The sequence below is a fragment of the Manacus vitellinus genome, unplaced genomic scaffold (genome assembly GCF_001715985.3).
Source record: "Manacus vitellinus isolate BGI_N305 unplaced genomic scaffold, ASM171598v3 scaffold_76_pilon, whole genome shotgun sequence".
In the NCBI taxonomy this organism is placed as follows: Eukaryota; Metazoa; Chordata; class Aves; order Passeriformes; family Pipridae; genus Manacus; species Manacus vitellinus.
Genome location: NW_021940796.1, coordinates 882,458 through 896,148, shown reverse-complemented (window position 1 = coordinate 896,148; position 13,691 = coordinate 882,458). Strand labels below are relative to the sequence as shown.

General features: G+C 43.4%; 1 protein-coding gene across 1 annotated transcript in view; it reads right to left on the bottom strand.

Annotated features, from left to right (window-relative positions):
* Positions 1-13,691, bottom strand: part of NF1 (neurofibromin 1) — an 89,756-nt gene that overhangs the window by 59,786 nt on the left and 16,279 nt on the right. Inside the window, exons 2-14 of the mRNA XM_029964618.1 lie at positions 10,548-10,691; positions 9,887-9,970; positions 7,663-7,853; positions 5,387-5,493; positions 5,064-5,131; positions 4,749-4,824; positions 4,085-4,242; positions 3,355-3,528; positions 3,054-3,176; positions 2,682-2,756; positions 1,852-1,983; positions 917-1,051; positions 253-366 (exon numbers count right to left, since the gene is read on the bottom strand). Coding sequence (XP_029820478.1) covers positions 253-366; positions 917-1,051; positions 1,852-1,983; positions 2,682-2,756; positions 3,054-3,176; positions 3,355-3,528; positions 4,085-4,242; positions 4,749-4,824; positions 5,064-5,131; positions 5,387-5,493; positions 7,663-7,853; positions 9,887-9,970; positions 10,548-10,691 — 1,581 coding nt within the window. The remainder of the gene's footprint in view (positions 1-252; positions 367-916; positions 1,052-1,851; positions 1,984-2,681; positions 2,757-3,053; positions 3,177-3,354; positions 3,529-4,084; positions 4,243-4,748; positions 4,825-5,063; positions 5,132-5,386; positions 5,494-7,662; positions 7,854-9,886; positions 9,971-10,547; positions 10,692-13,691) is intronic.

Below are 13,691 nucleotides of genomic sequence, written 5' to 3'. Positions count from 1 at the left end.
ATCCATTACATTGTTTTGAACATAAGATGTAAAAAGCATGACAGAAGGATTATACAAAAGAACAAGAATTCATTGTTAGTCCACATCAGAGGTATTTCATTTCAGAATCTTTATCCCACATTCATACTCCAAACCTAGAGGTTTTCCCCTGTATTTCCACACAAAGCCATCCCAGGCACACAGACACAATGTTTGTAAAAGACAGGTTCTGGCTTTAACATTACCAATGCCAGTGCCTGCCCCAGTGCTCACCTCCATGGCCTCCTGGGCTATGTCTGGCATGCTGGACTGTGGCACCAGCTGGACGAGGCCTGTGATCAGCTCTGCCGTGCTGCCCTGGGTCTCAGGGCCCTGCTTCCTGGGATTCTGAACAGCAACAAGGGAAGCAAATTTAAGCTGGAGAACTTTTTAATGCCTGCCCACATTACTGACTGCTACAGCAGCATTCCTCTGGTTGAACCAGGTGGATTTTGAGATCTTTAGGAGAGTCTGTGATTTTATTTTTAATCCATGGAAACCCCTTGCATGTCATGTCTTGTTTAAATTAAACAATGACAGACCTGAGAAAATGGAAGATCTAAGACTGTATGTCTTTCTACTCATTGAAATTATGACTAATTTCCAACCTCCTTATTTTAATTTTCTTCTATTCCCCTCTCCTTCCCCCATCTTCCCCTTCAGAGTCACAGAACTTGATGCTCCTTCTCATTGTGTTGCTCTGATTCTACACAATCTATTACAGTTTCTTTTTTGTTCTATCTTTTCCCTTTAAAATCACAGGAGCATCATAACCAGAGACAAGGATGAGTAGGACGTGTCCTAGATGCCAGGTGTATGTTTTTAATCTTTATTCATTTAGCAGCTTCAAAAGTAAACTCCACCACAAATGAACAGTGCAATAGTGGGATATACTTACACACAGCAAGAGCTTTGGATCTGCATGGATCAGTTTTACCAAGGACAACAGCAGGAACTTGTAGCTCCTGGTTTCCAAATCAGTAGGTTTTTCTTTAAATTTAAGGCTTGTCATTTTCTCCTTAAATGTAAGACTCTGATGGAAGGAAAAACAGTCACAGTCCTTGTCAGGAAGGTAGTCAAACATAACAGTTACAATTAAACATCTTATGAAATGTATTGCTTTTGTAACCTATAACTCAAGACAAAGTTTAGAAGTATACGAAATTCAAGTATAGTTGCACAGCCTTCTACTTCAAAATCCCCCTCTCCCACAGGCAACCCCTTCACTGAACCTTTGAAGTTCCTGTAAGAATTGTTTCAGTGAGCTGTACGTGGACATAAAAGTTTTTGCATAAGAAACTATGGCAAAATCTCAGTTTACTCAAGACTTTTTCCAAGACAGCCAAGAATACTGACTTTATTTCATAATGCTTGAAAAATCTTTATTTTATTGCTGTCACCAAGACCAAACAGTCAACTTGCTCAACAGAAAGCAAGACAAATGAAGACCTACTCGTGCCAACCGTGGTAAAAGCACTGCAGTTTTCAACAATTATCTTTACATACAGAATGCTTTTGTTTTTCAGATTAAGCAAGAAGGGATGTGTTACCCTGCTATTCACACAGCCAGAAAGCTTAAAATGGACAGTTAGCCACAGAAGACAGAAGAAATACTTCTACATTGCCAGTTTAAAAGCAGCAGGAAACTGGAGAAACATGGAACCAGAAAGAGTCACTCCCCCAACACCTGCAGGGTCACAGAGCACGTGTGGCTCTCTGCTGCTTTGTGTCCTTCCCCTCTCTAGGTTCCCGTGTAAAGCCAGTGACTCCGAAGGCTGGGCTGGCTGGAGCCATGCCCAGGAGCAGTGTGCTGGGGCAGCCCAGCAGCCTTACCGGGGTCATGCGGATGGCGGGGTGGGCCCCGCAGCCCTGGATGGCCTTGTGCAGGGTCTCGCTGAACATGCTGCGCAGCTCCACCGAGTGGCAATACACGGCATCGATCCGGGGCCACCAGTCCAGCGCCGACTGCAGGGGACAGCCAGGCTGTTAACTGCTGCTGCAGCACCCCCACCCTGCTGTGCACCTCCCAGCTCACACCCGTGTGACACAGTGCTACCCACACGTCTCCTTCTCATCCTCAAACTCATGATACACAAACGAGCTGCAACAGAAGAGCTAATTCCAACTTGGCTGCTCACTACATCACTCTCCTACCTGAACAAACTGAAACCAGAAGTGCAGAAGGGGGTGGCAGATGAACAACTGCACAAACTTTCAAAATATTTTCATCTCTCAGCACTTACCCTTATTTCACACTACTTAGATCCCCAAAGAAAACCACAAGGCCAGCTCTACCCCAGGTCAACAGACTGCAAGTAGCAGAAGGTGGTGCAACTGTGCATGTCCTGAGAGTGGTTTTCAGGTATCAATATTTATCATAAAACCACAGATCATGAGATTTGTCATCCTACATCAGAGGGATATGTACATCTCTGTACTGAAATGTTATAGATGTTATACTGGAATCTGGGCTCTTACACTGGGAATCCACTGGTGGGAAGCACAGGCAGATTTGCACGCTCTTCCTTATTAGCAAGCAACTCCTGCTGCATGGACACGAGCAACAAGATTTGGTCTACTCCCCAAACTGCATTTACTAAGCAGATATTGATCTGAATAGAAGCCCCAGATCCCTGGGCTGATGAAATACTGCCAGAACTTACATTTGTGATAATTCGGTGGAGCGAATTTACCAGCACATAATGAAATGTTGATGGGGAATTCTGTGCCAAGCAGATCTACAATAAAAATACATAAAAGCCACTTAGGAACGTCTTTGTCTTTCCCATCTTTCTTATCACACTGAATAACATCTTGAAGCCTTTTTATTAAATTGACAAAGCTGTCAAATCTGAACAAGGGAAGCCTAATCAGCCGGGGAAAGTTTTATAATAACATGCAGGGATTTATTACTAAGGGATATTTATACAGCTGAACTCATTTCTGAGCTTCCAGCTGCTGCTAGCACAGCTTTTGTAACTGACAGGTCGTCAATGGCATGCAGAGAATGACTTACCAGTAAGTGCTGTGCTCACCTTGAAGTGTTGGTTGTTGTGAGGATTTATGCGGAAGCAGGAAACCAAGCAGTCAATCATCAGGTCTACATCTGCATTCTGATTGCCTCTTGAGAAAGGTTTGCTTGGGTTAAACAGCAGGTTCTATTTATTTCAGAAAAATGCAAACATGTAAATAAGGTACCAAGATTATTCCCGTCTACTTTCAATATAAAACTTTCCAGTGAAAACCACTGGTAATCAACTAAGGAGAAATTCAAAGTTTATTTCTGTATTTTAAAACTCAAATTTCTCACTGCAATTAGGAAACAGACATTTTTACCTTAAGATCTAGTACCATGGACTGCACCAGCAGGAAAATGACAGAATTATCTTCCCAGTTGATGTAGGTAGATGCTTTGCACAGTTTAACACAAGCAATAGCAGCACTTTCAGTCAGCTGCCTGCTCCCACCATGGCCTGCAAGGGCCTTCCTGAGATTGTCCAGGAACAGCTTCTGCAGAGTTCAAACCAGGAACAGTTATAACCAGATATTGGGATGGCAAAAAACAACTTGATGCAACCCTCTGGGGAAATTCTATATTTATTAATGCCATTCCCTTTGGTGGGTCTGGGGCAATCAGACTGGCACAAACAGAGGTGGTTGTTCCCTCTCAGCCACGTTTGCAGCCACATCAAACTCGACACCAGCTGCAGGTGCAGCAGCCATGGAGCACAGAGCACACTCTGCAGGCCCCACAACTCCTCAGCACAGCCAAACACCAGCAAGGCTCCCATTGCTGCTGCTGGAGGCAGAGGAGATGACAGCACAGAGGGTCAAATCTCCAAGGAGATGGAGAAGTTCTGAAATGACACTGTTTGGGACATACTATCCATATGAATTACTGACAGTGAAAGAAGATATGTGAGAACTCAAAAGGGGTGCATAAATTTACATAGGGAACTGCAATGTGCTCTTTAGGCAGGAAAGACAAAATTAAATACACCTGAAATATAGAATCAGCAAAAGTAAGCATCCTCCAGAAACCAGAGCCAGAATTCAGCTGTCTTACCTTGTTCATTTTAGTCTCCTCTACCACATCCTTTGCTATATCTTGGATTATCTCTGGACACAGGACCAGGAGGATGATCTGCAGTGGCCACACTGCTGCTTTACGCTTCGTGCTCTCAGCAAAGCCATCCACCAAGTCAAACAACTTCTCAGCACAATCTGCAGAAAACATAAGCCCAAGTTCAATACCAGTTTTAATTCCAGAGACAAATAGGTATAAAAGAGCAGAGGAATAGTTCCATCTACACAGAAGAAAGGTTCTCTTTTGCACATTACTGGCATGCTACTGGGGATAACATGGTCTCAACCCAGTTAAAGATATGGTTTATCCAAAAATATAAGTTTTCCTCTCTTTGTCACTAGAGAAAAATAAAGGTGATGTTGTCTAAGTTTTTGTCCTGTATCAAGATGAAAAATATACATTCAAAGAGTCTCCATCTTTTGGGGTTTATTTCTTTGTGTTGTGAAGCACAATAATAATCTCTAATAGGGGAGTCAGGAAAGAAGAGAGATGGCAACATGACCTTACCTGCCCTGGCAAAGGTGACAGAAATTTGTTTATTTGCAGGCTGCACAAGGAGCAAAGAGGGCACAAAATGCAAGTGAATGCATTTTGGGGATGTCTGAGAGACAGCCTTTGAACACTGTCATGTGTTATGCCTTACCAGCCATGTCAGTCTGGGGTGTTTGGTACAGCTTTGTGAATTCATCAGGATAGTTTTCCACCCAGTTCCAAAATGCCTGCAGATAATGCAAAACACCTTTTCATTCCAGAGCTTTCAAACAGTTTTTCTGAATTATGTATTTAAATGAAGCTAGATTTTATTCTTAATTCTAATCACACAAAATTTCTAACAAAACATATTTGCACCAAAGGGAGGCAACCACTTATATTTTATAGTAAATCACTGAATTGCAACTATTCCTAAACTAGAGGAAGTCTGCAAATAAGCAATGAAAGACAAGCATTGAAACCTTACCTTTTCCAGACTGTTGATAACAGCTAACTGAGCTACTTTCTTAAGGGCTTTAAACTTGAATACAGTCTCTGTAAAGATAAAACATTTCTGCACTTAGAACAGGAACTTGGATCTAAAAAGCAACACAGGTTATAAAAGACATTTGAAGTGCAAAGCAGTTTTCAAACCGATGTTTTTATGCTACTTAACTATTTTAAAATATTTTGGTAAATATATGACTGTTTGGAGTAAAACAGGGCAATAAAAGATATATCAATTGCAGTGTCATCTCTGACTAACCAGACTGAAAAAGAAGTATTTCAAAACACAGGCTCAAATCATACCTTGCAAGAGTCTCTTGAGTTTGGAACAATCCACACTGATGTACTGTAAAAGTTCAATGTCGTGAACATCAGCATTATCTTCTGAGCAAACAGTCAGTTCCTGCAACCTAAAAATAAGCAAAGTAAATTAAATCCATCATATCATGTCAGACAGGTATGAACACACCTAGCATTCTATACATTTCAGTAGCAGGGAACATTCTGTGACCTCCTCATAAACTACCATCTCCTCAGACAAACTTTTCCACATTTAGAAATAAAAGATGGATCTTGCATGATTAAGAGTTAATATTATAGTCTTATTACACCCTCATACCAAAAATGGAGCTAGAAATACCAGTGGTGAGCCTTACAAAATGCCAATACCTTCTGGTGTTTGTGCCCAAGATTTGCCTAAATCCTTGTGCTACCCACCCTACTGTAGCAGTAACCTTGTCATCTTTTCAACTAAACATGAGATTAATGGAATCATAACACCTTTAGGCTACTGCTCCTTAGCAGCAAGTCCTGCCCCAGCTAAGTTCTCAGAGTAAAGCAGAGACTGATGAGCCTTGGTATCACTGGACTGAGCTACAACCATTCTTGGTGCACAGTTCTGTGGCCTGAGTAAACAGGATGAAGTTTAATCACACCAGTTTAAACACAATGGCATCTTTTCACACTTGTGTATCAGATAATTTACTCAACATCTCACAGACACCAGGCCACTAACAACTAGAGCATATGTTCCCACAAACTCAGACTGCCCTGGCTCGTTCCAAAGCTACAGATGTGTTTCAGACATGGAATGTGATTTCTAGTACTAGACACAAAAGCAGTTCTTCATTTCTCCAACGCCAGGAAACTTAACAGCCCTCGCTGGGAATGGGAAGGTCCCCACTGCTGTGCTTTTCATGCCAAAACTCCCCGAGCTGCTGTGCAAGGCCCAGAAATATTCCTAAACAGGAAACCCAGGTCAGAGATCAGCAGTGCTGACTGCTGGAGTGACCCCTGTGGAGACCAGAGGGCTGGTCAAACATTTAACTATTGCTGTGCAAGCCATGTGAAGGGAAAAACAGTTCAGGGGAAAGCACTCTGCTCTGGCTCAAAGGGCTGGGAAGGAGGGCTTTGGAGCTTGGGAACAAACCGTGCTACAAATACATGCAGATCCACAGACTGGATTCACAGGCTCAAAAAACTGTAACTGAAAAATACTTCCTATAAAGGGAGCAAAAGAAATTGTTTCCATTTCCATAAGCAACAAAACACAATCAACCTATTGAGTAAAACCACATCCTTCATGCTAGCTGCCAAGTCTGTCTTGAAATAAAAGTTATTAAAGGCTCTGTAAAAACTCTGAAAATAGTTCAGAATTAAAATTAATCATTTTAGACTGATTTCTAAAATGCAAATATTTTCCAAAAGAATAGATAAATACATAATGAAAATATAAATCTTTGTTTCCATTAAATTGGCTCACTCACTGCTGTGTGACCACAGAAGGCTGCCCGAGCTCCACTTCTATTACAGGATGATCTCAGCTGTTATATACTGTGTGACAAGAGCTAAGCTGCTTCAAACACCTTTCAAGAAACATCAAAGTATTTCAGGAATAAAAAGCTTAACACCACTGTAGTGGACTGACAAATGCTGAAGCATCAGAAGGATCTGGAACAGGGCAAAACCAGCAAAGAATAGATGGAAATTTTGTGCTTGTCTCCCTTCTCACTCAGAAAAGCAGAAAACCCAGTTATTTTTACAGTAAATGTGTTGTGAAACTCAAGTCAGTCAGAAGACAAATGGGTCTTTTCCCATAATTAACAAACAGCCCAGCTGTTTGTCCCCTTCAGGCATAAGACAGATTTAACATAAAAGCCTCCTAGCTGGAAAAATTAGACAGGAAAACAGCCTGGGGGCTCCAGCAGAGCTGTGGACAATCTCCAATTTTCCCTCTAAATTTGTAAGTAAAGGGATACAACCCTTTAGCTTCAGCATCCTTTTATTTCCAAGACACCTTGCACCCAGAAGAACTCTACTCAACTTACTCAGCTGAATGATTTTCATTCATTATTTTCACCTGTACTTTTGAAAGCAGATTAAAAAAGCAATAAATGCAGCTCACAGGAAGCATGTCAGCAGTAACCCAGGACGGGCAGGGAACAGGTTCAGTTTGTAACCTGGAACTCAAGGGAAATGTTGAAAGGAGCCCCACTGGAGAAGGACCTTGCCAAAGAGCACTTTGCAGTGTGTGCACAGGCAGCCCCAGGAGCGGGCAGGGGGTGCTGCCAGCCCCGTACCTGGTGGAGATGCGGCTGAAGACGGCGTTGAAGTTGTTGCAGCTGAGGGAGAAGAGCACCCCCGAGGCGGAGCTGCGCAGCTCGGCCGCGTGCTGGTTGCCCTCGCGGTACGTGTGGATGAAGTGGCAGATCTCGGGCAGCAGCTGCTTCACCAGCATCGTCTCGTCCAGCCTCATGGTGTCCTTTGGTTGCTAAAAATAAACAAGTGCTCGACTGAATTCTGGTCTGGAGGCAAAAAACCTGGAGCATCTGCCACGAGCAGGCCCAGGGCCTGGGGCTGCCCTCCCGATCTGCCCCAGGTTCCACCGAGCACGGCCCAGGGGCTGCACAGAACGGCTGCTCTCCATCCCAGCAACAGCCCAGCGTGGCCAAACCACCCCACACTCCCAGCTAAGGCTCCGAAAGAGGGAGGACACGAGGCTGATCAACATCATCAAGTATGAAGCAAAACACCAAACTGGTTTTTGAAGTAACCCACCCTTTGTTCTGATGAGGGCACCCTGGAAGCTGCTCTGAGTCAAGGATCAGCAGAGCACGAAGGCTAAAGGGCAAAGATTCACCCTCACATCTCTTTTGGGTAAGATCTTGCTCACTACGTTTTGACAGCGAGTATTTTACACTAAAAAATGAACCAAAAAAGAGGTGTTTCTCCCTGGTTCTTGCTGGGGGTTTCTCTATATGAGTCAAAAATGGCTTAACTTCCCTGCAACAGAAAAAAATCTAATTTTTGCCAATGTGCACAGTGTGAGACATAAGGAAACTATTTACAAAAGAATTCAAAGTGAAACTTTGCTCTACTGAGAGCAAGTTTTAACAGAAGGGTCAGCATTAAAGCTTTCTAAAATTTTACCAATGAATTTTCCACAGGGAATTGGGAAGTTTCAGAGACTCCCACTTACTTGACCTGAGTCCTGTTGCCATGAGAACTTGATGAAACATTGAGCAAGAAATACATCTGAAGATACCACAGAACACAACACGCTTTGTACAGACCTTTGGCTCACTCTTATTTAACATATTCTGCCTCAAACCGCTCTCATTTGAACTGACAGAGCAAGAAATATTCAGCACAAATTTAGGCTGTTTAAATGGAAAATGTATTTACCTGGATCTTTTGTGATTTTAGAAGAATCCACAAATATTCAGACCAGTTTAGTACTGTAAGATGGGTTGCTTGACAGGTCAAACCATAGTAAGGTCATTACCTTACACAGAAAGAACCTTCTAAAACTGGTGCAGGGAAACAGCAAAGAGCTCAGATGATTTCAGGACATTCCTCCAGGAATACAGCTTTAAAATCAAATCCCTTCTTGTTGGAGGAATACAGCACTGCAAGTGCTGCTCCCAGTGCAGTCTGGCTCTGCAGTCCCAGCCCAGCCCAGCCCGTGTCCAGCCAGCACTGCTGTCACCCACAGGGACCAGCAAAGTGCCTCTCACAGCTCTGACTGCAGGGCTTGGACAGGGCCAGCAATGCAATCTAGGAAACACCTGCAGAACTCATCTGCACAGCAGTGCCAGCAAAGGTGCTGCTGCACAGAAACGTACGTGGAAAAGGGCTTCAACAAATGAAAGCTTCAAGAAATGCAAAGAAAACTCAGCACTGTCTGCAGAGAACTCAGCAGCAGGAAACAAATACTTGTACTCAATTATCTGCTACTTTGAACATGATTTACTATCAGGTTACTTTTTCTGTTTAAAGGGATGGAAATGTTTCAATGTATCTGTTCAGGAAATACTGAGCAGGATACCCCACCAGCATTCAAAGCCTACAAAAATCTAGTGAAGCTTCATAACCACCTCTAATCTTTGATTGGGGTTTGTGTCTCCCCTTACTCCAGTTCATACCTGACTGAGTAGAGTTGTCCAGTTGTCTACAAATCCTTTTATCAAGTTATTAAATGAAAACCATTACTTATAACTCTACAAATTTGTTGAATGGCAGAACCGGCAACATCAAAAGTTTACTAGAATCTATTTAGCAGAAAAAATGTCACTAATTCCAGGCAAAAAAAAAGCACCCTCCAAATCCTTAATGTATCAATTATCTCAACTACATGTATTTATAGGAAGCTTTATTATTTTTTAAATGGCATTAATCCTACTTTGCTATAGATTTGATCAGTTTTAACTTTAGTACCAGTAATAACAGACACACAAGCATTTGACTTGTACTCTCCAACCCATTTGATTCCAACTTAGCAATTGCTTATGCAAGCCTACTCACCCCTGCCAGACATTTTTCCAGTGTATCCAAGATAATCAGCTGAGATAGATACAAATTCTTTTCAGCAGTTTCTCCAAATATTCTCTAGAAGTAGAAAGGATTCATCTGAGACACAGAAATTTGACTTGCAATGCACTAAAGTAAAGTAGCAAAGTGGCTACATAAGCTATAAAAACCATAAAAAGAAGCACTGCCAGAGCCTGGCCAGCTGTGTTACCTGTCTGGGGAGAGTCCACACGATCACAGATCACGTGGCTCCAAAACTCAATGAGCTTTTCTCGTGATAAATCCAAACCCACCTGAAGCACCTTCCCATGGCAAACCTCCTCCCCTGAGGCAGCACAGCCTGTGCTCCGAGCCCCGGGGCAGTGTCAGGTACCTTCTGTACCCCAGAGCTCCAACCTCACACCCGCCCAGCTGCAGACCCCACACTAACAGAGGATTCCCCTTAACCACCTTTGGATTTCTCTGCCCCAGCTCCCACTGCCTTTCTGTGGCTCCAAGAGATGCTGCTGGTGAACTTCAGAACAGAAAAAATTAAGTGTACAAGGCAAGCAACAGTTTGACTAAATTTCAAGTAATTCTCTGCAGATTGTACAACACAAATAAATAGCAACCACTTGAATAAAATCACCAAAAAATGTAAAATTAGAAAACTTACCATGTTATTAACATTTTTTAAGATAGTAGTGAGACCACTGATGACCAGGGAAAACTTGTACTTGGAAATGTTGATGAGACATTCCTTGTTGTGCTCCGTACTGACTTTGGTGTGGGTATTCTGCTGGCAAACCTTGATTGGAAGCTACAAGAGAAAACTGTTATAAGCTTTTTCAGAGCTTTAAAGATGAGTTAAAAATTTGTGACACACCAGAAACAACCTTGAAAAACATTCTACAAGAGACAACTGTAAATATGTTTTCATTTTCTCTACATTCATATTTCCATTAGTTATCTATAAAACAAAATGCTGAAGTTCACCTGTTCCTTTCTCTGAATTGAAAGTAAACCTCTATTTTGTGATAATTTTTCTACAAACTGAATGTCAAAGCAATCCAAAAGAACAGAAAAATGTAAGACAGAATTCTAAGAAAAGATTGTTTATTTCAAAAATTAGCTCATTAAAGAACAAAAATCTCCAAGGTTAATACATGCAAGAAAAAAAAAAAAAACCCAAACCCTTTTGGGCCCTGAGAGGAGGTAAAATGAGGTAAAATGCCAGGAGCTCCCAGAGCAGGCTGGGAGGCAGCAGCAGTGGCTCCACGTGTGCTCCCTGCTCTGGCACAGGACAGAAGTGGCCAAGAGGCACCAGCAAGGCCTGGGAGGAACCAGCACTGACCCTGCAGCCCCCAAGGACGTGGTGACTCAGGGGTCCCCCAAAAACACTCCCAGGAGATGCAGCTCAGCTTCCAACACACCTCAAGCACCTTTGAGCCCCATGTTACCTGTCCCTGCCCAACACCCAGTGGGACAAACCAGACCTGAAACGCATCTTTTCCAGGCAGGAGAAGATTCAGAGCGACTGCACAAGCCCGAGATGTTCCTCTTGCTGTGTGAACAATGGGCACTTTTTTTCCTGCCGTACCCAAATTCTTCAGGGGTCACAAACAAGTCACTTCCCAGGCACCCACCCACTGCCCCTGCCCACTCAAATGCCCCGAGAACATCAGAGAGGCGACTCTTCAGAAAAACATCTCACTGAGGGTTTACAGTGTTTAAAAGCAAACAAATGCAGCAGAGTTTGTGCTGTTTGTGTTTTGAAGTGTGACCTTGGAATTCCCTATTCATAGAAACTTGAATTGCTACTACAAGTTTTAACAAATTTTGGCTAGAACTGTGGCTAAACCTGTATTCTGAACGACACCGACAGCTCAGTGGAAATGCCACGGTGCAGGATTTGTGCATTGGGAAGATTACCAGAGAGAGAGAACTTGAGAGGGTAAAAGAAGGATTCAAAGGAATCACAATCAGCTTTACAGCTGCAAAATGCTTCAAGAGCCACCTCCCAGGCTGGGGGCTCTGGGGAGGGCACCCTTCCCACCAGCAGCCCCCAACACCTCTGCAAGCCCCTACACCCCTGGCTGTGATGGGAGAGGCTGAAATGCCTGTGTTTAGAATGCAAGATGAGGCAAAGAACCCAGCTTGGAACACTTTTGCTCAACAGTTCTGAGTGCATGTCCTGGGGCTGGGAAACGGGCCTCCACCACACTGATGCCCAGGGGGGATTCCTCTCTGTACAAGCTGAGCTTTGGTTTGGGTTTAATTCAGCTCTTTTGGTACCAGGGACTGGGGTCCCTCTGGAGGTTGGCTGTCTTTCCTAAGAGTGACTGTTCATCCAAGGGAAGTGGGAAGTGGCAGGTTAGGTGAGCCCAAAGCCCCCGGAGCACTGGCAGCTCCCTGAGGAAGGCACTGCCTCCAGGAACACCCTGAGGGCTGCTCCTCCAGGAGAGGGTCTGACACCCTCACCTGCACACCCTCCCACAGCACCACAGGGCAATCCAGGTCATCTCCACTGAAATCTGTGATTCCCTGAGTTCCCAGGGCGATGATTTACAGCACCACAGGGCGCTTCCCTGGGCTCATTTTAACCCCAGAAAAGCAGAATAAACACCACCTATGACTCAAGCTTTGTTTTCACTGTTAGATGTTATTTTACAACACATTATTGGAAGTCATTGGTGGATGACAGATATATTTAATTTGAAAATTCACCATTACTAGTACTTCTTATTTGAATTTTCAAGTCTCTGTGCTGACAGCAGCAGCAAAGCTCAACACCACTGAGTGCTAAAACACTTCAGAAGAGCCTCTCAAAGAAATTGTGTCATAGATCTAGTTCTGTGTGCTCCCATGCCAGAGAAAAAAAATCACATTACACACTTCTGGAGCTTCCTGCCACAACAGCCACTACAACAAGGTCATCTAGAAGTAACACTGCTTTTTATACTATCTTTTAAAATAGGAAACTATATAAAAAGGAAATATTAGCACTGTTATTTTGGGTTTTTTATTTCTCAGCTATTTCCTTTGTGCACTCTGACGCTGAAGCATTTCATTTCCCCTCACAGAAGGCAGTGCCAGTGCTGAGTGACCAAAGAGAATCTACTTCACTCCTCTAGAAATACCTAGTAATCTAAACACTGGGGGGGAAAAGTTGAAATTTTACTTTCATTGCCTTTGATTTTATTTTCAAAAAAAGAAATACTGACAAATAGTTTCCTGTAGAGCTATTTGAATTAGAAACAGGATTTAAAGCACAGAGCTTAAATATAACTGGGGCTTCAAACCCTGAACACATCCCGTTCTGAGCTCGGCCCAGGTTAGCAAAGGGACAGTCACTGCTCCAGCTCTTTTCACTCTGAAACAGGGAGCAACAGCCAAAGAGCTGGGACTGCCCTGGGGCAGTACAACCCACTGAGGTGGGCTCCACAGCCCCCACCCCTCCCTGATCCAGCCTGACCCCTCCTGACGCTGTCAAAAAGGGCTCAGGCAACAACAGCATTTCCATCTAAAATTGCCCTTATGTCATGCAGGGGACAAACACAAAGGAGATGAAATCTGGAGCCTTCCCAGCCACCAAATTTTAAATCTTTGAGAGGGAAAAAAGAAAAAAGAGATTTACTGGGCACTCTTTAGAGGCAAATTATAAATTTGGCTTTGAAAGACTTCAGTAAGTGCCACTAGAGAAATGCAAAGCTGTAGAGAAGTGCCAACACTGTGGTACCTGATGGCTCGCCTGTCATAGCAGCACAGGTATCCAGGGAACAGGCAGCACCCACCAGCACAGGTATCCAGGGACAGGCAG